General features: G+C 38.4%; 1 protein-coding gene across 2 annotated transcripts in view; it reads right to left on the bottom strand.

Annotated features, from left to right (window-relative positions):
- Window positions 1–26,229, bottom strand: part of CDH2 (cadherin 2) — a 118,706-nt gene that overhangs the window by 15,153 nt on the left and 77,324 nt on the right. For both annotated transcript variants that reach the window (XM_040550251.1, XM_040550252.1), the window contains 12 exons: window positions 24,090–24,316; window positions 22,090–22,236; window positions 20,853–21,008; window positions 19,006–19,150; window positions 17,782–17,954; window positions 12,789–12,926; window positions 12,240–12,425; window positions 9,740–9,996; window positions 8,132–8,274; window positions 6,669–6,902; window positions 6,130–6,363; window positions 4,241–4,380 (listed from right to left, as the gene is read on the bottom strand). In XM_040550251.1, coding sequence (XP_040406185.1) covers window positions 4,241–4,380; window positions 6,130–6,363; window positions 6,669–6,902; window positions 8,132–8,274; window positions 9,740–9,996; window positions 12,240–12,425; window positions 12,789–12,926; window positions 17,782–17,954; window positions 19,006–19,150; window positions 20,853–21,008; window positions 22,090–22,236; window positions 24,090–24,316 — 2,180 coding nt within the window. The remainder of the gene's footprint in view (window positions 1–4,240; window positions 4,381–6,129; window positions 6,364–6,668; window positions 6,903–8,131; window positions 8,275–9,739; window positions 9,997–12,239; window positions 12,426–12,788; window positions 12,927–17,781; window positions 17,955–19,005; window positions 19,151–20,852; window positions 21,009–22,089; window positions 22,237–24,089; window positions 24,317–26,229) is intronic.

Below are 26,229 nucleotides of genomic sequence, written 5' to 3' on the forward strand. Positions count from 1 at the left end.
CTCCCAGCTTCTGAAGTTGTACTTAAACTTGGTATATCCATTTCAGAATATAGCAAACTACAATGCCCTCACCTCAAATTGCTGGGTTAAACATTCAGATGGAATTAAAAACAAACCTTCTCCCCAAAACAATAGGGAAACCAGTCCCACTGACTGATGATTCAAAGCCACTCACAGTGTAGCTCCTATAGTCAGGTAGCCAGATTGTTAGAACTGGAAAATATTAAACAAAAGCCTGGGAAAAATCACGGACTTTCTGGAACATTTCTTCTCCCTCTCATTCCTCCCTGGTCTCTCCCCCCCACCTCTATTCAGCTGTTACAAAAGTGATCTTTCCTGGTACCAGGAAAAAATGTTCTTGTCTGGAACAGAATGTGTGCTGTACAGCTGTCAGAGACAGTTTTTCAATCCACATTTCCAAGAAACAGAATTTTAGGTGAAAGAAGTCCAGAAAACTTCTATTTTTGACATTGCTCTGCAGTGGTGCAGTGGGGAGTAGGCTACCATCAGTTCTGACCGACAGCTGTAGAGCTTTTCTGGCTTAGGGAATTAAAAGCATTTTTCTCAACTGTGGTGGAGATCGCACAACCCTGTCTAGATCACTCCAGGCGCGAGGAAGACGATGAATCATTCCAGAACATCAATTTTCTTTACAACCATTCAACCTGTCAGTGAGAAAAGCAGGCTAAGAAGGCCTCAGATCAGATTAACACCAGACCTTCAAAGACAGAATAAGTGTCTCTTTTATGACAAACTTTGTATCAGAATTTCTTCAGAATTCTAGCTTAAGGGAAAATGAAACAAAAACAAAACAACACAAAAAACGCAAGCAGGAATTCCACTTTGCTGCTGGCAGCAGCTACAACTCATAGGAACAAGCTGGAATTTGTACCTAATCAAATTTGTTACTGGATACATTACTCTGATTGCATGGATAAAGTGTTTGAAAGGAACATGCTGAGCATGCTTTAGGAGTTTCTCAGTCTGTCATTACAGTTCAGAAACCCAACTGTATAACTTCTTAAAAAAAACACAAGACAAACAAACAAAAAAAAGCCACCAAACTCCTAAGTAACTAAAAGACCCTCCAAGAACAAAAACAGAAGTCTAAAAGTAATTTGGTTTATAATTCTGAGAGTCTGAAGTTTATCACTTGTCTTTGAGCCCTACCAAACTATCTTCCTGTCACCTAAATGTGGCATTGAGAAGATGATGGTGAAAGCCACACTATGTAATGTATAACCATCTTCACATATTCATTCAGAAGAGTAGGTGAGGAAGGTCTAAATAATTTGCTAAATAATAATTAATAATAAATTAATTATAAACAGAAACAGGAATTTTAACAGGTAAAGACTATGAAAATATCAGAACTTCTTAACATATTCTGTGCTTTCACTCACAAGAAGCTTTGAGCATACCCTTCTATTTTGCTGCATGAGAAGACCCTGTGCTCCTGAGTCGCCCTAGGCACTGCCTTCCACCAGAGCTGCTTGTTCAATCAGTGCTGATGGTTTTGGGGACAGCGCACCAAAAAAAGTTAATATTGACAGAGCATTTTCGTCTGTCATTTGCTGATGCCTTGTGGATGCAAGGTTGACGTGAAGCATTTTTTCCTGATTTTAATAGAACAGTAGCCCTATGAGGCCTCATTCTGAAAATAGATTTTGATGGAAGTCTCATTTTTGGGAACACTTAACTTTGACACTTTAACACGCATTTTAACTTTGACAAAAATGCCAAGGTCTTGATATCCAATGCCTATTGTCTGCAGCGTTATACACACCACCTTCCTTGTATATGATTTTGCTAAGCAAAAATGTGATTACTACTTGTAAGGAACTTGTTGATACACTCAGAAAACTTAATATACAATATACGTAGTTCTTAAATCTCATATAAAATTATGTGCAAAACCAAATCAATCTAAATTTTACATGGCAAAATGTCAAACCAAAAAGAAGTGAAAGCATCTGCCTGAAAAGCAAGATAGAATATATTGCTATAATCTACTCTAGATAGAAAATCAGGTGCCTGTGAAAAGTTTGTGCTCTCTATTCACCCAAAGGAATAAATTCCTAGTTTTGGAACTTTGAGAGATGCTTACCCCATTTTACCTACACAATTAGCTAAAGCTAGCTACATATGTGGTTATAAAAGCTTGCTCTATTTTGTGGGTACTCTTACTTTCTGTTCCTGTGACATCTGTTATGTTTGAGTGTATAAAGGTTTTTTAGATCCTCAGACACTAACAGTCTACTGCTTCTTGATCAGGAGAGTGACCAATGTACCTGAACTATGTGGCTGGTAGCTATGATAATTAATTTTCAAAAACAGCCTTAAAATTTACCTAAAGAAAGCAAGCAGGGTTTTTGTGGCTAAAAATCTTTTTTTTTTTTTTTTTAAATGAAGTCCTTAAACTTCCTCGTCTAGATACTTCAACTCACTGTGAGAGGAAATGCTTCTCATTTCCCATTTTTTACCACTTTATTGCTACTCCACCCTCTGACAGTTCTTCCTGCATGCACTATGCTCATTCATAGCTGGCGAAAGGCTGCATTTATGGATGGTTTACATCCTGTTAATCTTTACTGCGTTCACGCAACGTTATCTCCTGCTCTGTTCCCTTGACTAATCCTCTCATGAAGACAGCACATTCACTGCACAGGAGCACAGCGCACAATGGATGAAGGAGAGACTTCAGCATTATTTCTAAACTATTAAGTATTTTTCCCTTCTCTTTGCTGTTGCTACAATTCTTAAGATTTCTGATCTGCAGCACAACCTCCCCCAACACCCTTAAAGCATAACCTACAACTTCCTAATGAACAGCATAAGCTCTGAAAACTTCACTGACTCTGTCCTGAGGACCGTGTGGTCAATAATTAAAAACAAAACCACATGAAAATTTCTAAGCAGATACTCCAGGGGATCATGGGTGGACAAGAGCTGGAGATGTGAACTGGAAAATTAGTTCTCACAGGTCTGAGTTTTCTTGATTCTTTTTCAGCTTGTAACTCTTCTGTGCAGGAACCCATACACAAACCGGGTACGATTCTTGTACTCAAACTGTATGCAAACAACTGGAATACATGCAGTCTCACATGGTTGTCTTTAATTTGTTAACATAAATGATTTTCAAAAACTGAATAAGCTGAAGTTTCCTTTGCTAACTGCTTAGAAAGAAGGCTATGCAGAAAATCCAGGAAGTAGGAACAGTACCTGGGGAAATGCAGGAAGCCTGGAAGTTGTAAGGAGAACACCAATTTCAGACAAACAAACAAAGGAGAAAAGGGAAGCTATACATGTATGTACCAGTGAAGGGAGACACTTTTCAGATAACTGAAGTGCTGGATGGATGTGACTCAGGATATGTGGAAGAATTATACTTAATTTTTCAAGACTTTTACTGGAAAATTTCTTAGGCTGTATTATATGCACTGTTCCCTTTGTAATTGTTACGCTTACTTCTATCACTAATAACATGCATAAATCTACTATTTGTCATGCTCATAAAGCACTTAATAAACCTCCTCTGAAGGAAAGATACCACACTGCTTGCAAATTCACTAACTCAGAGGGAGAGGAAAAAAGTTTTTCTTAGCATACACACATCACTCCTAGTTCTCCAACATATCAACACTGGTTCAACCAGAGGTGATGTGAGAGTAAATACATATGGCACCTGCCTGGAAAGGTATTTGAATAGACACAGATGTGCAGTGACAGCCACTTGAAACATAAATACTTTCCAAGCTGAAATCGGCCAATCTGTCAATAGCCAACATTACCGTACATACAGAAAGGCATTCACCCAGCACTAAAGAAAGGTCGTATATGGAATAGACTATATTAGATACTCTGCACTAGTGATTCTGTACAAAAGGATCCCTGACAAAGAATGAAGAAGGTTTACACACTGCAATCAGAGGAGATCTTAATTTTCATTTAAATATAACTGCCTTAGTTGGAATATGGCCAGAATACCATGACTGTTTTAAAGCGTGTAAGTGGGCAATACACTAGTTTTACAGTATTACCCAAAAGACAGGCAATTCCTACCTCTGGAACTCCAAAAACAACATGAGAAAAATGTTTTATTTCATGTCTTTAAAATACTACTCTTGTCTTTGGTGTTTAATGCACAAATTAGCTACTTACTACAATATGTCAATGGAAATAAAATGAAGTGCAGAGTGAAGTATGAACCTATATGTAAAAAGCATTCATCATTCCTCACCTGATCTTCTTCTCCACCACCTTCTTCGTCATATTTCAGAATGTTGTCCCTCACATCATCTTCTGGATCAATCAAGAGCTGCTTGGCCTGACGTTCCTTATCACGGCGCTTCATCCATACCACGAACATTAAAACTAAAACTACGTGGCAAAAAGGGAAGACAAAAACACATTGTGATTCTGAAGCACAGCCATGGAAAATTGTGCAAATTTAAACCACGCTACTACTACTGTTTTTGACTGTTCTCGATGACACTTCAGTAATCCAGGATGGATTTTTATTTTTTAATTTTAAAGAATGAAGCTTAAGGAAGAGATGTTTAGACTTAGGCTACTGTAAGCAACTTGATTTGGAAATCAGTCAATCACATATTCCTTCCCTAAGTCAAAAATCTGTTCCACATCTGCAAAACAAACTTGTCATAAAAGGAAGTAAGAAAAAAACAAGCTTCATAAACCACTGAATTCAGAGAGAATCTCTCCAGTAGTAACAAAACTTCTAAAAGATTATACTACTTTTTTTTTTTTTTTCCACTATGTCCAAAGAATATATGGCACTTCACATAGCTTAAGTACTTCTGATGTTTGAGTATCACTAAGCTTAGACCGTTTGGGCATATGAACCAGCAGCCCACCAGAATGGACCATAACTGTTGCCTAATTTTTTATTTAAGCTTAGAAGAAGCAATAAGAATCATAGTTGAGGACAATACAGTGGCATTTAGAACTACACATTTTTAATCATTTATTCTCAATAAATTTTCAGTTAGACTGTTTGTTCACACACCAAAGCTGTTAAAGAAAACAGAATGAGAAACAAAATAGAACAAATTTGAGTAAACAAATCTCTAAATACAGTAGGTATGTTTCCAATTACAACCACTTTCATGGAAAGAAATTTAATTTCATCTAGAATGTAAATATATGAAGAGTATCTTAAAAGGTAAGGAGAATATCCTAAAAGATTTGGTAGTTTCAGTAAGGCTCTGTTAAACCAATACAAGGCACTCTTAAAATGTTAGGTATCAGGAAAATCATTGTACTGTGCTCGTGTACAGAGCTGGGCTTTGCCAGACCCGGGCTTTGCCAGACCCAAAGAATACCCTAATCTCCCCCCGTCCAACCCTGTCGTTTTGTATGTTCTGGACTACTTCACAGTGTACTCTGAACAGGTTAATTCCTGACCTAAGTCAGAAATCAGTTAACCGTAATGCGTAGGAGAGCTGGCATCTAATTGACTACACTGGACAGATACTTAGTCGTGATGTTTAGTCATTTCCCTTATTGAATGCACTCAACACAAAAATAAAATACTAGCACAGCTTTGTGTAGTACTTAAACAAACACGCAGATCTCTGTTCCTGCATGGCTGCTTGCTTGTTGGGCCTTACATGATAGGCTGTGATGCATTACTTTCCAAAATCATAAAATAGCCTACTTAAATTAATCTGACACATAATAGTAATAACACCAGTGCATTCCTGAGAGGCTGTGTAACCCGCTGCGAGTGGTATCAAATCACAGAATACCAACAGTTCCAAAGACTATATGTCTGAGGGCTGATCACATCATCATCCTGGTCACTCACTGATGTAACATAACATGTACCCTTGGGCACAGATGGAAAACTTCTTTCATAAGACCAGTGTGGGGATTGTGCTCTTGACTGCCAAGTATGCATACAAGTGCTAGTTATGATACGTCTCGCAGACTCCTAATTCATCAGAAAGTTTTCATAGTTGTCCAAGACATTAACCTAAGCAGTACCAATTCTTATATTTGAGTCTTTAATCCCTTTTTGGTCTTTGTCAAGGTATATAGGACTAAAACATAAAATGACACTATGGTATAAGGATATAAGAGTCAGTATTAAAGGATCCATCTACTTACTGAGCAAGATGATGATACAAAGCAGAATTGCAATGATGGCACCAGTGCCCAGGCCTGCGCCAACAATCCGGTCAACGTCAGTACAGTCCCCATTGATGTCGCACTGACAAACTTTCACTTTCAGCACAGAAGTACTAGATGCATGTGGATTTCCAGAATCTGTAATTACTATGGGCACATCATAGATACCAGCCTCCAGAAACCTGATCCTTAAAGAGAGCTGGGCATGATCACCTGTGGGTGAAATAAGGCACTAGGTTTACATAAAACAGAAATGGCATAGAATGGCTCATCTTTGAGCTTTGCATCAACATATCACATAGCCCACTGACTACAAGACACTCAGGACAACAGACCTCCTTACTACTGTGGACTTCTTTTCTTTCCTAAAATTTCTTGTTCTTGGGGAACTTGTACTAAGGCGCTTTCCTATTCATGTTTACCAGATTTATGTATGTTGTGAAATACACCAAAGTAAAACACAGAAAACAACATGCAATTTCCTTTAACGTGATTGTAATTTCTGTAATGTTAATTACCACTAATTCGAACAATGGTCCAATTCCTCTTAATACTAGGAGGTGTATCAGGCAGCTCAAAGGCAAATGGGCCTGCATTTGGATCAATGTCAGGGTCTACAGCAGTGATGTTAATAGCATTAGGCTGCAGCGTTTCACATGTTGTGGCTTCTTTTGGGTTCACTTGGGGAGCATTATCGTTGATGTCCAGCAAATATATCTGAAGCGTGCCAGTTCCACTCATTGGAGGAATTCCTTAGGAGGGAAAAAAAAAAAAGAGGTACAGAGCCTGTTTCCAGTTGTAAAGTTACTTAAATGAGCTCATACCAACCAGCTCAATTACCACATACACACGTTCACAGCAGTTTTGGAATTTTGTTTTTACCAAGCCAATCTAACACTGTCATTGTTCCTACAAACAGACAAATTCTCATGTAATCTGCCCTCTGAAAACTGCCCTACTCAACAAAATTCAACTCACAACTGCAGATCCACAGATCAGGGAGACTCCATCAATTTACTTGATCAGACAGCTAGTTCCTTTTCCAGAGAAGGTCTACATGAGGAAAAGGTGCAGAATTTGGATTGTTTATTTCTCCCTTGCAGAAATTCTTTCATAACTTGTAAGACTTACTATCAACTTTCACCACAAGCATGCTACTTAAATTCTTTCTAATACTTACTTTCAGCATGCAGATTCATACTTCTAGACATTCCTGTTATCTATATTGAATGTGTGATGCTTCCTTAAACCTTGCTAAAGTCACACATTTATGAGAACATGCGGCACTGAATTTCTCAGTATAATTAGCAATGGTTTTCATTCCTCCCTCTGTCCCCATATAATCTCCTTCCAGTTCCATTTAATTTTATTCTCCAGAACAGGGCCAAAAGGATAGAAATAGCTGACCTAGCTTTGTTACACTGTAATAGTTTGTGTAATTTTACCATTTGTCTTCTCTCCAAGGTAAATAGCCTTAGTGTTTCAGCTTTCGCTTCTAATATGAAAATGTTGCTGAACACACCTGCCCATCTTTCTGATATTGGCTATAAACAGCACAGCATTCTAGCCTATCTTAAAAGACTAATTTCTGAGCAGAAAACTTCATTAAAGTGCCAACGAAAAGACACTTTTCCCTCTGCACTTCTCTAGTCAGAATATGGAAAAATATAACCCATGCCACCTCTTCAACATGCTACTCCCCATAAAGTCATCAACCACTCCTGCTGTGCATTTGCTCAGCCTAGCAGTCTTGCGCAGACTTATTTTTCAGTTTTATGTAAGCTTGAGTAATGTAACAAAAACTGTCCTCCAAACTCACTGACTTATTTTTCAGCTACTTCCTGAGTGGCTGGGAAATATACAAATTCTGTTACTTTCATGGGCTTCTGACTGCATATCTAATCATATCTTGTTTTCTTCCCCAGTAAAATAGAATGCCATTCAACCGCATTTCAAAGAAATATACAATGCTGATACATACCATTATCAGAGGCAAGAAAAGTTGCATTATACATATTGTTTTGCACATATATTGACTCTCTGTCCAAAACAGCTGTAGTTGTTATCTGTCCATTAATGGGGTCAATTTTCAGCCAATTTGCAGGATCTGAAAGTTTTGAGTACCTGTGTATTTGAACACAAGATGTGTCATTTATCTGCCAACATAAATATTGACAACAAAGACAACAGACATTCTAATTTGTATTCTGAACACACTTTTGTAATTTGGAGTCAATACTTTACAAATTTCCATTTATTAAGCTTTGTTATTAAAATTCTTGAAAATGCATATTCAAGAATCTAAACATGAGACTGTTTTTAAGTGCCCTGCCATGCAAATTATCATGTAACTTGAGTAAACCATACAATTACCATAAACTAAATAACATCCCTATTCAGACTCAATTAAAATATTTAACCCAGGATCCCTCTTGCTTGTTCTATACCTACAGAGCTGTTGATACTAACTTTTATGTTATCAGAGCACTGAAAGCAGGAGAGATGCAGAGAAGTAAGAATGTATAAAGAGCACTTAACAGCACTAACTCATATTATTCTCACACTTTCAGTATCACTCATACTTAATTTTCTACAGAGGTACAGATTTTATTGGATGTTTCTCATCTTCATTTGAAAGAAGAGTGTCTTTCAAAATCATCCTTCTATCTGGCAAATTTGTCCTTTGACATTAATCAAGTGAAAGCTATCTTAGCTCTTTAAAAATGTATATATCCTTAAGAGTCTTCATGCTATCATGTCTACGCAGTGCTTATGTCCAGAAATGAGCAAAATATAGCCTACAGCTAACCAACATTAAGTGAAAATAAAATTCTAACACCCTTGGAACCTTCCTTTCTGTGGAATGAAAGTGAGAAAGAAGTTCTGGAGTTTTATCTACACGAGCTAATAAAATGGATAAGCTAGGAAAGTGAGTCCTGACCCAAGGCTAGTCACTGTGCCTCAGCCTTGCAGCCAGTGACCGTGTTTAAGTGATGTATGCAAAAGCATGCTTAAGACTTCCATGATTTTGTTTTATCCTCTTCACTTTTCTAATTTAGATTATCTTTAGACATTAGGCAAATTGTGAACAAATTACAATGTCAGCTATCAGTACGAGAGTTCACAGATGGACATCAACAGTACTGTGTATTGCTGGAAAATAAAAAAAAAAAAAAGAAAAGTCCTTAAGATTTGGTCCTCAGTTGGACATGTTTTTGCTACAGCACCAAAATTATTGGTTAATTTAAATTGCAAATGCCCTTAGTTCACACAAGCCTGTGTCTGCTCTAACTGAACTCGCTATGCTACCATGTATTGCTTAACACGGGTACGTGACTTCATTCTACCTTGATCAAGTAACACTTTAGAAGATAATCCCATTTACAGACCTATGAATGCTGTTCTGGTCACTTTTTCTCTACAGCCAAAATTTGCTTTGGAGAGTGTTGCAGAAGATCTACAGGAGGTATTGGTATAGGTGTGTGCTGTGGTAAATAGTCACTTCACACAGTCTCTTTGTTCCCCACCCACTCTACAACAAGGATATTTCATATGAACTGCTAAGTAACCATAAAATGTTTATACAGACCTTAGAGAGGTTTGCTGCATGTAACGATCTGGGTCCTGAGCTGTGAAAGTTGTCAACATGCTACCAGCAAGCAGCCCTTCTTCTTGCCGTACAAGCTTGGGGTTTGGAACAAAATATGGACTCTCATTCACATCGATGACCGTAATGGACACAGTTGCTGTTGACTGAGGAGGATGCTGAATCCCCTTAGCCAAAGGCACTTGATTTTCTGCAGCTACAGTAAGTACGAACATTCTGTTGGCCTCGAAGTCAATAGGCTGTGAAAAGTAAAGAGTGGGAAGTTTTAACATTTTCTCACAATAGTGATGGCCACAGAAAAACGTTTTTACGTTAATGCACATTTTCAAACATTACTTCTACTGCTTTTCTGAAAAACATGCAAAGAGCTGAAAGAGAATACAATCAACGTAATACCTCAACATGTGACTCGGTTGGGGTTTTGCTTATCATAATCATCAGTTGTACTATTACAACTGATAGAAACCTTGGCATTCTTGAATTTAATTTGCTCAGGTACAGCCATTAGTTACAGCGGCGGAAACGGTTTCATCAGACAATTACGTTGGAACTCCCAACTTTGTGCCAGGTACTCATCTGAGCAGATATGCCTTTTGAAAAGCTCCCCAAAAAGAGAAAGGCTGGGAGAGACCTGCCTTTCTATGTTATGAGAAGGGAGGTTTCCTAAACAAGATCATGACCATAACTAGCCAACTAGATCAGGGATTCCCATGCCCTTGTATTTTACTAGAAAAACTCTCTGTAACTGCAGCTAACTCCATTGCTGGTACCTCTACAGCTCCCATTTTCACAGTCCAGACACCCTTCAGTCTGGGGATGTCCTCAGTAAGCCAGAAGTCCAACTTAAGGAGAAGCAGGAACAGTTTGAGACTTGAGTTCCTTTGTCATGCTACACATGGCTGAGGCATTTCTCAAGAACTGATTCTCATCAGTGCTATGCATTGAATTGCTCACACTGATTAGACTTGAAGGAGCCCTGTACCTTACAGGGGCAATTGGCATATAACAGTGTGAAGTCAGTGACATGAGACAACCCAATCTTCATTACAGGTTGACAGATCAACTCACTGCACCTCAAGCAACTCTTTTTGTGTCTTTCTGCTTAAAGTAGTGCTGCTGGCCAGACTGCAGAACTGCAATTCACCACCTCAAGCAGATTTTCCCATGCTATTTAAAAGGCTCTGATTTCATATGGTGCATCTGACCCCCTTCTGAAAAGACCCATCGTTCCCTTGCATTCGTGGGAAGAAGTTCCTTTTCCAAATGAGGCTCCCACATGCTGCTATTCTGTTGTTAAACCAGGTCAGACGTGGCAAAGCACTGAGATACTCTGGCAATAGAGGGGATTCAAATTTATTTTTAACAAACTCTCAGTGCGCAAAGCTATGTCAAACACATTAGAACCTTGGAAGCTTAGGCTTACTTCTCTTTATGTTACTAGTTTAATCTGAGCATTTTTAAGATTCACTTTTCCAGGGGCTTCTAGTTTTACACTATTCCTAGATCTGAGAAAGATGCTCATGTGCCTAATTACAAAGCACAGACACTCATGTAATTCTTGCTGGAAGACTGTAATATAACAATTGGTACCCCTGGGGAAGTGCAGTTATAGAACAGAAGACAGTTCTTTGTAGTGTGAATTATCACTCTAGCTGTACAAAAATTCTATCTTTTTCTCACCTAGACACTGACATGATTAAAAAAAAAAAACAGGAAAAGAATGAATAAAAAGTGACTGTTTTAATTTCCAAATGGGAACACTGGCATCTCACACTTGACTTCGTAAGTGGATGGACCAAAAGCAGAACAGGCCAGCTCAGAGAAGAGACACTTATCAGACAGCCATGAGGAAAGGTGGCTACTGCTTGGCAGGTTTAATTATAGAACAGCACTGTTATTATCACTTAAATAAGTCACCCCTCAACACAGAGCTGTGTTGGCTACAGAGGGAGCATAGACAGGTTATTCCATAAAAGATATTTAAAAGAGGTTTTAAAAATAGCCAGTCTTCAAAAGCCTCTTGCAAGTAGCCTCCCACCTATCACTTTTCCCTCTCTGATTGTGCCTTGACTTTTTAATTTGTATCTGTTCCTTAACAGGAACATGTTGACATAATACCAGCAGACAACAAGCATGACTACTAATGGAGGCCAAGAGGTAGGAAGCTGTTCCTTTAGACTAGCAATGAATGCTAAGCAGATGCTTTTTCACAGACTAATTCCTATCTTTTGGCAAATAAAGCTTCAAAATCTGTCATTTTCAACAACCTAACCTGCTTTTTAAAACTGATCACTTAGAATACTACTGATAGCATAAGCAAGGAAATGCTCCAGGAGATGAATGGCTTACTTCCACAAGACAGACAGTGCCCATTCATTTTACTTTCATGACTTGTGCTGGCCTCAGGAGGTCACATTTATTTTCAGTGTTCTCCCACTTATTTGATCTCTGCTTAACTCACTGAATTGCAGGCATCTCTTACCTTCACAACAGTTACCAACCCATCATTGCTATTTGGATCAGTCAGGATAGTAAATCGACCTGTTGGGTCTCCTCCGGTCATTCGGTACATTGCATTCCACGCAGGTGTGTGCGGCTGATCTTTATCTGTTACCGTTAGGTTAGCTACTATAACATCCACTCTGTTTTCCGGTACTTCGCCGTAGAACTGCAAAAAGAACAAAGCCCTTCACCATGCCGCCAAAAGCAGGCAAGAGGCACACCATACTGAACAGGCTTGCACCCACCTTGCTTAATGCTAGGGAGCGCATCTCCTGTCACCAGAGCTCTGACAGCTTATCTAATGAAGTTTTACCTGAGGCCACCCAGAAAACTTATGGTTTGACTCCCCAGTCAACTTGGCCTAAGCAGAATACCCTATCTGACAGGTATATTCTACACATATACAAGTTCTACCTGCCAGTAAGCTATTTAGTAAGTGATAAATATTTACCATCTGTGAATATAATGAGAAAATTGGGGAATGGGTATAAATATGCACGTCCTCCAGTTAGTCCTATCCCATACTTACAGTCATAGCAGTGAACTCTGGAGGATTGTCATTGACATCTGTCACAGTGATGACAGCAGTTGCTGTGTTTGAAAGACCATATGTTGGGTTTCCTTCCATGTCCGTAGCTTGAATTATTAATGTATATTGTTGTACTTTCTAAAACACAAAATGACATCAACATAAGTTTTAGACAAAACTGACATTACTTGTAGGACAGCAGGTGTTTCTGAAATTTCACGTTGCTAAGCACTGAGCTTGTCATACTGTTTATCCCAGTTAGCATCACTTGAAATGACAGGAGCAAAGTTTGTACCACGGAAATACAGCACCTAACTCTGCATCTAACTCTGTTGAACACCACTGCTCAACATTTTTCAAATACCACTGAGATGAGGGCAGACTGCCTTCCGCCTACTTTCAAAATCAAAAATACTTTATACAGTTAAAGCTGTTATCACAGGTCTAACAATGCTTTTCCAATGTGGGAAAAAACAGAGCAGTTTACACTAGAACAGGGTAAGTCCTCAAAAGCATTTGAGAGGACTGAGCCAAGGTATGTTTGTTGGCCAAGCCACCACAACTGCCAAGGCTTTGTTTCAGCCAGGCCTAAGTATACAACTGCAGTTGCAACGCCTCGGGATTACTATGGAAACCAACGGTGTCAGGGCTAACAGAGACCAGTACAGAGGAAAGGGGAGGGAGCAACCCAACGGACTATTTCCATAAAGGTTAAACACTCCGGAGAAGATGGCTGCCACCTCCTCCTCCCCGCCTGAGGCCTTACTACTGGCCCTGCGGGCCGGGGAGCCCCGCTCTCCCAGCAGGGCTGGATGCCGGCCAGCGCTTGCTGGAGCACAGGCCTCCTTTCCGTGAAAAAGAAATGCCCCGCTGAGAGCTGGCCTCAGACTGCCTGGCTTTGTAACACGGAGCTGACGCGGTTGTAGCTAAAAGTAAGAATTAAAAAAAAAAAAAATTAGAAACTCTGTAGTTGCTCAGAAGTTGCTTTTAACTCTTCAACAGTTTCTACCGTGAAATGCAAATGTTATGTATACTTTATTGTTTCTCATAAAGAGCAATGTGTTATCATCCTAAATTCAGTTCTTTCCAAAAGAAACCTCACAAATGTAAATTGCTATTATTTTAAAATACCACTTTCATGAATGGTTTACTAACACAGGCAGAAACTTTTTAGCAAAACAGAAATAGATAAGCATAGTTTTTCATTCTCTGACAATTTCCCCCATAATTTGAAGACTGGGCTATCCGACAGATTATTTTTCATAGAAATAGTTTACAAAATAGGACTATGGATACTGATACCAAAAATAAGCAAGGACAATGCCATTAATAATGTCTGACTTTCTTTCAAATTTTGGCCAGACACTGCTACAGATATGAGAGATGCAAGGGGTATGCATGCTTCCAAGCAGCAAATATGAGCCATTGAACAGAAAAGTTTTTGAAACAAGTATAAATCTTTATCTGCCATTGAAGATAATTTATGCACATCTTCTTTCACAATGGAACCCCTACAACACACTCCAAATGTGTATTACCATATAAGAATCCCACAGTTCTTTAAAAAAAGGCAACACTAATATTATTTACAGAGAAATGTAATATAAACATTTAATACTGCACTCATGTACACAAATACTGCTTTGGAAAATATACTGCAAAGTGGCCTTTAAAAGCCTTAAGTAAACATTCTAAAGGTTTCCTTCATGACAACAACATGAAAAGCAGTCAGGAGGGAATAGAAGAAATACTTTTACTGCTTCCACCCAGGAAAAAAAAATACTTATTGTGAAGCAATAAAATCTACAGCAGTATTGAAGCAGATCTTGCAGCCAGATGACTCTGTGTTATTGAAACAGCAGGTGCTTCTGATTCATCTGGGTCTTAGCACATTGATCCCAAACAGCAAATTTCATTAAGGAAACTCCATTATTATTACACGGAGACTCAACTTTCACACAATCTTCTTATTTAGTTCCAATAGAAGAAACGCATGGGAAATTCTCACCAAAATGCCCCCAAAGCCAGCACTTATATGTATTTTTGCCCTTTTTTGTTATTTGTTTTTTTCCCTTCCAGCACTCACATACAGATCAACCACTGGGGATGATATTTCAGGAAAATCAACTAGCCCAGAACTTTTACAAACATAGGGAAATTAGGGGAAGTTGCTCTCCTCTTTTTACTGAGGGTTGAGAAGCAGCCAGAAGTAAGCTGTTGAGCATGTGTCAGCAGCCTGCACAGAGACTTTGCAGCAACACATCCAAAGACGAACTGGCAGTTTCAAGAAAGAACACAGACCTCATCAGGTCAAATCTTTCCACTTCAACAGAGGCCAAATAAAAATAGCACTTCACTGAATTAACCTCACGTGAGACAGGAATGCCTGTGTGTAAATTTAAGTACCGTGCCTGACTTCTACTGCACCTCCAGCAGTAAGGCAGATGTTTTAATGCTGAAGTGGATTCCTCCACAGATGTTTTAACACTGTGGATTCTTCCACAGCAATATTGGAAGAAATGAGACCAGCTGGAACTTGTGAAAGAGCAACATCTGGGAGAGCAAATGAAAGATTTCTGCCTTTAGCTCAGTCCTTTACCTAAGCAACTCTCCTCCTGTGCACGTTCATATGGACAATGCATTGCATGTGTAAACTTAAAAATACTTAGCAGACTATTAGAAGTTAATATCCTTTAACTTTTGGTTAGCCTTGAAGAGGTCAGGCAGTTACTCCAGAAGATCTTTGTAGGTCCCTTTCAACTGAACTATTCTATTCTATTAGAAATGCTATCAGAGGAACCACTTTTTTTTTTTTTTAATAGAATCATAGAACATCTTGGGATGGAAGGGACGTTAAAGAACACTTGGGTCCAACCCCCCTTGCCATGGGCAGGGATGCCACCCTCTAGATCAGGTTGCCCAGGGCCTGATCCAACCTGGTCTTGAACACCTCCAGGGATGGGGGCATCCACGACCTCTCTGGATAAATGAATTTTTTGAATGTCTACAACACTTATGCTCGCATAAATAACATGTCACATAATTTTAAATTGTGTCTAGTATTTAGTGAGCCTAATTAGAGCACAAAGGGGACCAAGACTTAGAGAACAGAAAAAATTTTGGTAGCCCAGGGGAGGTTCATGGACACCACCTTTGCAGCGAAGCCTGAATGCAACGTGGCATTCCCCAGAGCAATGTCAGAAGACCCGCTTGATTCAGAACTAGCTGTCTAGTCTCCTTGTTGTTTTAATTAAATTGACTTTCACAAAACTCAGGAAATGAAGGAAGCAAAGCAATGGTTTGGGAAGGAAATAATTTTATCTTATATTAGACTAATTTGATATTTGAATGCTTTAATATTAATCATTAATATTCAACACGTGCAAGAAATGTTTATAAATACTCATTTGGGTATCAGTTCAGTGATCCATTGGGAAGACTGATGGCAAACGACAACTCTTCTGCAACTGTTAAGATGAAGGTCTAAGCTGCAAAGACAGCTGGTTTCTTTTGAGTTAAATCACTCCAGTATAGCCAGTCACTAAGTAATAAAACCCAGAGTTATCACTATGTCCTTCTGAAAGTTCACCTGTCAAAGATGACCAGAGGATTTTAAAAGCAAGGGCAAAGCCACCCATCATTCTTTTAACTTAATAGTGCAATACTGTAAAGTTCATGGTTTTCCTTCCCTCAAATCCTTCTTTTTCAAAAACATCTTTAACAGAATCAATGTTAATAAAAATTTAAAAATTAACTGCAATATCTAACAGCCTGTTTAGCTTTTCAAATATTCTGATTGGCACTTTCATACTGCAAAGTGCAGCAGAATATTAATAGCCAACCCAGAACATCCTTTTGTTCTCCATTTTAACTAAGTATAAGCAAACAGCTGAAAGCTAAACTGAAAATTCAGTTAAAAAAAAATCCCTCAAATCCTTTAGATTTAATAAGCTAAAATGAGGTTAGTAAAACAGAAGTGGAAGCAAGATGTGTTGAATTAAGATTTGTTTGGATTTTATAGTTTGTTTATAAAATAACGCTTATCTCTTGTGAAGTTTAAAGTGGTTCAAAAACATAGTTAGCCCATGTGTCAGATCTGCAGTTGGGAGGGAAATATTTTTACTCCCACCTCACAGATGGGTGAACCACAGCAGAGGATTTGGCACCCTCCCTCTTCAGTGAAGAGCTGCCTGGACAGAATGGGACTTGCCCAAGATGTGGCAGGGAATTACTGACAGATTTTTTTTTTCCTTAAGGTTTTGAACGTGTATCCAGGCCTTGAGACAAGCCCTTTTCTATTTAATTTTGAAAACAGAATGTTTTATTTCTTAGAGACACGCACATTTCAAATTTTAAAATCAGTGATGTTTTTCCTGGTTTATTTTCATCAGCAAAGTTCTGATCAGGCGATTACTGCACGTTTATCAATACAGCAACCAGAAGATTTAAAATAATTACCACCTCTCTGTGAAGAGCTAGGAATAGAAGAGAAGGAGGACACGAGCTCGTCTCCTGGAGCTTCCAAGATAAATGAAACACATCCAATTCCATTTTCCATCTACTCTTTGCCTACAGAGCTCAGTAAAGAGGACAGGGCTGGAGCTAAGGAACACCTTCCATTTCAGCACCCACGCTGAGCACCTGAAGCCTTATCTGCACTGCCCTGCTTTAGTGCGCACCCATTGCTCAAAAGCAATCACGCTTTTGAGATTTTTGAGATGAGATTCTTTCCCAAACACAATGGGCTTAAGAGTGACTACACATACAAAGTATCTGGGTCTAATTTTCATCCGCATGCTAATTTTAATTTTAGTGTTTTGTGGTTTTTTTTTTTTTTTTTAATGCTCTGGGCCTAGGATAATAACTGGTGTCAAATGGGTGATGAAAAGGAGAAAGTTCGAAGTGGAGGGGAATATTTGCAAATTACAGGCAAAAACGGTGCATCTACACACACTCAACACAACCTAGCCTATGGAATTAAGATCTGCCATACCTCTCTGTCAAGCCCAGCTGCTACGGTGATAATGTCACCAGTCTCATTGTTGATTGTAAACATGTTGGGAGAGGGACTGCTTGGGGCCTGTGACAAGATCCTGTATCTCAGCATCCCATTCTGTGCATTGGGATCGTCAGCATCGATGGCAGTAACAGTCATCACGTAGGTTCCTAGCAGCAGGATAAATAATTGATTTTATATAAACAGTTTACTCAGATTACACAAGATCACTTACAAGCAATGGTCAAAGTATATATTTCTTTTGGTAAACTCTGTACATTCCTTCTCTTACTTAAAACAAACTGATTAAACCCAAGACTCACCAACAGAGTAATTAAAATACATAAGAGGAGATAAAAATACTTTTTGTTTATAAAATATCAGGTTTGTTTATAACTGAAGCAGCTCCATAAACAGTGAAATCCTACAGTTCTGCCATACATAATATTTCTGTAACAACACAGCTTCTCAATGTTTAGATAAAAATATTATTAATTGGGCCAAAGGAAATATACTTAATTTTCAGAATTGGTGCACATACTGATAGTGGTTGAAAATCAATGTAAATAATACTTTTTCAAAGGTCTTTGAGATGCACGTTCTTTCCATTTCAAATGCCAAGTCAACACTGTGAAGTGAGAAAATATATTTCTTGTGCTAACCTTTCTAATAATTTCATTTTGCACTACTGACAAATTAAGGAAGTAGTTTCAGCCATAGTGCAAACTTAAATATGAGCTGATTAGAATTTTAATGAGATGTGAACAACATTTAGGATTTCCTCGAGAATTCAAATGCACGTGTTTGATTTCAAATCCCAGTATTTCCAAGTCTCTGAGATTCAGAACTAGAGCTGAATCTGTTGGTACGTTGGAAGTCTCTTAAACCCTCCACTATCAACTAAATGAATGTCAACTGCTATTATGAACGTAACTGGAAGAACTGCAACATTATAAATAGGGCTTTCAAAAACAGAAGCCTGAAAGTAATGTTCTTAAATCCTTCTGTTTTAGTTCATATATACTTTCCTTCTTTGAAATTAATCGTAACATGCTACAAAGTGAGTTAAAAATAAGGTGAAGTAGTGAGACAGTATATGAGATTTTGCTCATCGCATTTACGACACCTTTGAAAGCATTACAGTCTGAAGATGCATTTTGACGATGATGGAGGGGGTAACTGCATATCTTTTTCCCCCAGCTTAGAAAGCCCCCATCTTACCTGGCTTTGACCCTTCAGGGACTGTCCCATTCCAAACCTGGTGCAAGAACTCAGGTCTATTGTCATTCATATCAATGACGTTAATGACAATGTCAATAGGATTTTCCACTTGGTTTCCATTTACATCCACCGCATGCGCTCTCAGCTGCAAAAATTATCAGAAAAACATTAGAATTTGCACAACATACAGGCATAAACATATACCACTAACAGCGGCATTAAATTGCAGGCCAGACATTTTTAGCTCAACGTACTTTATCTGTCACTGCTCCCCCATATTAAGCAACCTGAAAACTTGTATGATAATGAAACTGCTGTTCAGGCAACTAAACTATTTTAAGTTACAGACTTTCATCTTTGATTTGCTGAAAATAATTTTGAATCATATAATTTTGATTAATACCAATGCCTACTGTCAAATATAATTCTGTTTTTAATAATCACTGTTAGAATAACACTCTCTAAAAACATGCATATTTATATTAAGGAGATGAAAACTTTAAAAGATAGATGTCATTAGCAATCCAAATGGAATGGACGCTGGGATCATTTTCAAAAATTCTTATCTGATATTATATATTTGTGTTACCTGGAACACCAAGGTAAAGCTTGTGATAAATCACTGTCAGTAAACACAACAAAATCTGTCCAGGCTAAAATTAAGCTAAAGTTTACGGACTGAGTTTCAAAGATGCCGAGACACTTAAATTTAATACTCTGATTGTCAAAAGTGTCTGAGTAACTACCTTTGACAGTCAAGCTTACCTAAATCATCTTAAATTGGACAGCCAAAAAAAAAAAAAAAAGGAACGCAGTACTTTTTGAAAATGTAAACCTATGTATCTAGGCCACAGCCTAGCAATTGCTAGGCAAAAAGCAACTTTCTCCTGTAAGCAGTCCTGCTGAAAACCATTATATGTCTACCTTCTGGCTACAAACCTACTAGAAAAGAGCAAGAGGGCATGAATAACTCACCACTCTGGAAATGGCTCCTATAAATGTAAATTCCTAAGTCAGTAAACCTTAAATTGCCAATACCAAACTCTCAGTAAAATCTCATGGATGCTGGAGTTGCTGCGCACTTGCAAGAGCCAGGCCCTATACACGAATGCTACTTGCTATGTCCTCCATTCAGGAGTAGCACTCGAATGGCTTCCCAGAGAGCCAGACGAGGAGTGTTTTAATTCACAACATGCTTGAAGCTTCCTCTAGGACCTGACTGACTTCAGTAACAATTCCAGTGTGGTCTCCCAGCAGCAGAGACAACTCTAAGTCAAAGCTTGGTCTCCCCTCTTCCTTCAATGCTTCCTTTTCGACTAAAACTAGAATCCATGGTCTACTCCGTCAATTTCTTTAGAGCAAAGAATATCATTTTCATAAGCTGACAGACCTAATTTACAATTCAATTAAAATGCTTAGATTTGCCCCTGAAAATGAAAATTGGTAGGTTATTCTTCCTATCCATTTCTCAAATCACAGCTGCTGCAATTCTAATAGCAGTCACCCTAATTTAAGTTGCTAAATTAAAAGTAAACTTTTGAAAAATACACAATAGTGGAGGCGACTGTGATCAATGATCTGCATTTGAAATATAAGCTACAGTATCCATATTTCAATCTTTTAAAATTACTTTATATAAATACATTTAATCACTGTTTATGTATGTTAATGCATTTAAGCTGCTTAGACATAGTAAGAGTTAGCCTTAAGTACAATAAATATAAATCTGCTACAAACTCTTCAAATCATATCTCATAGAAAACTAAATGCTGGCTGCTCAAGTCATGTTTGAAGCAGATGTTAATCTTCAATTTGATAATCTGATTTATGGTAAATTAAACTCTTACATGAAAAGAAGCAATCTGCTCACGATCTAAAGGTTTTGTCACAGACAGCTGTCCTGAGATGGGGTTGATGATGAAGATTCCTGTTGGAGGCTGGTCAGCTCCTGGGCCAGTCACGCTGTACCGTAGCGAAAGGCTTTTATCACGATCAGACCTAATCTATGTATCAAACAGAGAACATTTACATTAGCAACAACCAACCAATGGATGGGACTGCTGCTGAGACAGTAGCAGATATTTTGCCTTTTTTAGTCTTTAGGCTAAGCTTGTGAAAATAACTGGATAAATTTTTCTGGAAATAGTATAAAGTTAGTACAATGACTGAGGTTTTCAAATGCCCTCTTTGATTTGTCAAAAAGCTGGTCAATAAATTTCCAGGATTGTGAAAATATCCCTGACTATTTCTTGTAATGGAATGAATTGTACTAAACAAAGCACACAAGTATTCTTACCTCAAACAGAATTGCTTAGATCCTAAGGAAAACAAACATACAACCCATAGCAAAACTATGTCAGCAATAAAAACTCTGTTTTTTCTCTCCTGTACCTTTCTGGACCAAAACTACAGACCCTCATCTGCTACTGGCAATACTACAGACCTTTAGAAGCTCACTGTTTTTGTTTGAAGTCTGAACTTTGGTTTCATCTTCCAAGGAAAAATTAAAGGACAGTCCGTTTGTGAGGAGTGGGTGATTCACTAGCAGCGCATTAACAGAGCAGAGCAATGCTCCATCCCAGTCCCATAGTGCCAACACTCAGTTGAATTCCAACAAATCCTTGTAGGAGTCTATCATGACCAACCAGTACCATGAATGGAAGCCCTACTGTGCTGAACTTTTGGCAATGCCAAGTCTGTGCTGCAGTCCTGTGAAGCAGCCAGCATCCCTCACCCCCATCACGTCCTGTTTCCTCCTGCCTTCTGCCAACTTCCATAGAATTCCCCAAGTGGAAAACTCCAGTGCAGGAAACTGGAGACGTGGACCTGCAGAGATCCTCCTTAACCAGGAGGAAGTCCTCAGGGTACTTACCACCTGAACCTAGAGCACTTTCCACCAGTACAGGAGCATGAGGACAACTTAAAAATAAAAAAATGAGTAAACGCATCCCCCCTGCCTGCTACACACAGAGGTAGCAACAACAATCAGCCCAAAACACTCTGATAAAGACTTGGACTATGGACAAGTTCTCCTCCAGAACTACCCAAGAGCCACTGAAATCACATATCTATTGAATTCCTTACCCTAACTAATTCTTGAGGAAAGGGTCCTCTGGAATTTTCTGGTAGGTTGATTGGAGGGATAACCCAGTCTCTCTTCTGTCTCTTCAGATGGCTGCTGTGCTTATATTGTTGCCATGGAAATATGATGTCTTCAGTTTTCTTTTGGTCCTTTCCCAGGTACATGGTAAAATTAAGTACATGTTAGGAGGAGAATTGCTAGTAGATGTTATAAAATAAATTTGTATACAACTGCACTGCACAATCAACTGAAAGGCTGTCTTTCATCTGTGTTAACAGAACTGTTTTATTTGCATTAACAATGGCGTATGAAAATAGACAATATTATTTACTACTGTACTACAGAATTTTAAAAATTCTGTTTCTTTTTTCCTCATTCATGTCGGAGGAGAAATGAAATTATAAACCATTTATAACATGGCACTACTGTGTAAACTATTCTCCACTTTCAGGAAAGTAGTTAATATTTTACAGACTTTAATAGTATGCCTTTATGTATTTCTCATTAGCTGGAACTTCAGTCCAGGTAATGTGTTACTGTACATTAAATTTAGATCTGGGTGTTCTAAAATATAATTTGAGTTCCAAGAGAAGTTTAATACATACTGGTAAGGAACGTCTCAAATATTTATGACCCTATTAAATCCCATAGAATTAATGCTGTAATTATTTTAAACCTATGTCAGCCATGATGGATGCTGTAGATGACCCACTTTGCACACTGGGCATTAATCTCTGCTGGGTGTCAACATTCTTTCCCTATTCCCTTCTATAGCTGCAGTCATTTCAGCCTTTGGATGCCAGCACACATATAACCACACTAGCTTGCTTAAGGGTGGAGACAGGGAGACAAAAACATTTTCCCAATCTTTTAAGAGAAAATCCCTGCCCCCACCATCCCTTCCCTTTCTCATTAATCTAATCAAATGTGTCACAGACTAAAAACAGATGCCCAACTGAAGACCAGATTCCACTACTCTATATTCTACTGATGTTAGGGATGCCTGAACTGGATCTTTGGAAAGAACAGTGCATGCCATTGCATATCTAAGTATCTGCTCTTACTAGACAGACAAAATGACAATATTTCCTTTGTTAAAAATATGCCTTAGAAGGTTTAAAAACAATCAACAAATAGGCAAAAAAAATTGATTACACAGCTTTGATTTTCAAAGTGTTTTCAGAAAAACGTCCTGCATAATCACACCATCTATTTTGAAATTATGCTTAAATCTTTAATATGTATCCATAACAGGCATATTAATCTATGAATAATTTTGTTCCTTACTTGTAAATTGAGCGCTTTATAAGAGAAGGTAAGAAGCAGCGGGCAGCAAGTAATATTACAGACAAACATAGCAGGCCTAATACTATTTCCCTAAAGTAAATACGTTATGTTATTTGTATACTGATAGGTGTGATTTCTGTTACAGTACATGGCTTATCCTATGGCAGCTTCCAGCAGAGGGAGACTATCTTCCTTACCAAGTAGTGCTGGAATCATGAATAATTTACAGTCTCCAATTTGATTATGAAGGGACAAGACAAAGCCAATATTCCCTGCCAGAAATGCTTTCCTACTACTGCTGCAAATCTACAGCTCCCATCTAATAAACTTGACTGATGCATTGTAGCACAGATTTGTTTATTTTGTGGTTATATTTAACTGCTTGAATAAATACTGCAATACTTTCAAGCAATTTAAAATAAAGGAATGACCACGTCTGACTTAAATTCAGGTATAAATCTCAAACTATACAAACAAAAAGCTCAAACATAAATGAATCCTACATACTTAAACAGACATGCCTTTCCATGCCTTAGCAAAGCTACAGAATAACATTAGAGAAGCTCTTTCTAAGGCTCCAGCTTCACAATTATACATGCAGTACTTGCCCATTAGTAGAATATCTCATGGAGAGGTGCATGACAGCCAGAATCAAAACTATTTTTAAGCCTGTTTCCGGGGATACATTCATACAGATGGCGTTTGGTTGCTTTACCTTTTCTGAGGCCCCTGTGAATGCTGGCTCAGGGGTTAGCTTCACCCTCATTTGCCATTCTTCCTGGGTTTCCTTGTCTTGAGCAGACACTACAAACTCTGTCGGCTCTGCTGAAAGTTGAAAGCTTCTCTCTGCGTATACCACACCATCTTCATCTATTCTAAAATCTTCTGGCTCACTGCTTCCAAAGTGTATTTTTTTGTTTCCATCACAGCTTTGAAACCTCACTGTAAAACACACATACAAAATGAAGAACAAAAAATGAAAAGGCAGCCCATTTGAACTGTGTGTGATGTAAAATGAATATAAAATTAAGAACAAATATTCAGAAACAGAAAAAAGTAACTGATTGCTATTATCATATGGCATACATGTAATTATGAGTCTCACGGTTTAGGGGGTCAGTGACGTAACAGCGATATTCTTCTGAGAAATACTAGGTAGAAAGAAAATTTTTAACACTAGATATGCTGCCTGCCTCCTAAAGCTCCCTCAAACAAGGAAACCTTTCCCTCCATATCCCACACTGCATTTCAGTCTGTTTCTACCAAGCACCTGTAGGGATTTGCACCTCAAGCCTCAAGAAAAGATCGAGTCAAGTCAAAATCATCACAAGCTGAGAAATAAATACTCACTGGATTTAATTGCACTGCAACCATAATCACAAACAGAATTGTGCTTCCAGTGTCTTCTCTGACAATGACGGTAAGTCAGAAACCTCAAAGTCAGTTAGAAGATTACCTACTATGTCTTGCTCAACCCACGATTCAGTTCTATTATCTCAGATACATCAGTTATGAGCTCTTGGCTTAATTTTCCTCAGTCCTCATCTATAAGACAGAAGCAGCAGTAAATACTTACCTCACAGAGAAAATCTAAGTTAAGGACTTGACATTTATCTTTTATCTTTTTTTTTTTTCCCATTTGAAAGCTACTTCATGTACCACGCACATCCATACATCCACTTAGGAATTACCCGTTTTTTATTTAATGTTCACCTAGCTCACCCAGTTCCTTTTGTGCCATCTTAAAGATGCTCATTGGAACAAAAAGTCAGTAAAACTAATTGTATAGATAACGATGGGAAGAGCACAGAACAGGTTACTGCTTTCTTCACCCAACTGCTTTGACTACCACTTATCTTTTGGGCTACTGCAAATAATAGTAGGTAAAAAATGGATGTGTGGTTTTAAAGCCAATGATCATCCTTTAATGTTTCTAAAGCATTGTGAAATATTTTGATCGTATGGGCAACAGAAGTTCAAAACATCATTATGAAGGTTGTGCTGAAATGCACATAGTGAAGATGAAATGAGACTTTATGCCTCATTTCAGTTATTGGACTTTTTATGTTGTGCTAAACCATGCACAAACTATTTAGCTACAAAACCTAAAGGTCCTTCTCAAGAAATATCACGACTAAATGCCATGCATCATATGCTTTCTTCTGTAATGCACTGGTTACAGGAAGATACTAGGAAGAATCCTATCTTTTCCTCTTTGAACTTCAAGGACCAAGCTGATGTTCAGATGACATACAAAATTTGTTTCCTTACTACACCCTTTCAATCATCTGGAATCCCCCATTTGCCCCCTCTTGACAGAAAAGATTTTATAAAATACTTCTTAAAAAGTGTCTATCACGTACAGAAGTGAGACAAAGTACAATACCCCTCAAAACAAATGATGAAACGTCAAACTTCCTAGTGCTGAGCTTGCTGGACTGTGCAGGGGGACACTGCTCTTTCCAGACGGCTCGCATGGTTTGAAAGGCTTCCTCTGGGAAATGCCTGCTTCATCCTGGGGAGATGACCATGTATGCCACGCACCACAAAGCGCAGAATCCAGGAAGAACTTGTCTCCCTTGGTAAAAAGCATCATTGCTAGGGCTCCTTGTAGATGTTGCCTCAGGCGTTCCTCGTTAGCAGTGGGAGTGCTTCACTGCAATGTTAATAAACACTTAGCCTTCAGCTTAATTTTTTTTGTAGATAGTGCTCCCTAAGGCTTCTTCCTCCTCAGCTCCATCTTACCAGCGCCATAAAGTGCAACTTCCTTTCCTACAGGCTTTACAAAGGTCTGCAAGTCTTGGAGAAGATAACAGAGCCTCTAGTTCGTGGTTTATATAGGAGGACAAAATTCA

Source organism: Cygnus olor, chromosome 2 (assembly GCF_009769625.2).
Source record: "Cygnus olor isolate bCygOlo1 chromosome 2, bCygOlo1.pri.v2, whole genome shotgun sequence".
In the NCBI taxonomy this organism is placed as follows: domain Eukaryota; kingdom Metazoa; phylum Chordata; class Aves; order Anseriformes; family Anatidae; genus Cygnus; species Cygnus olor.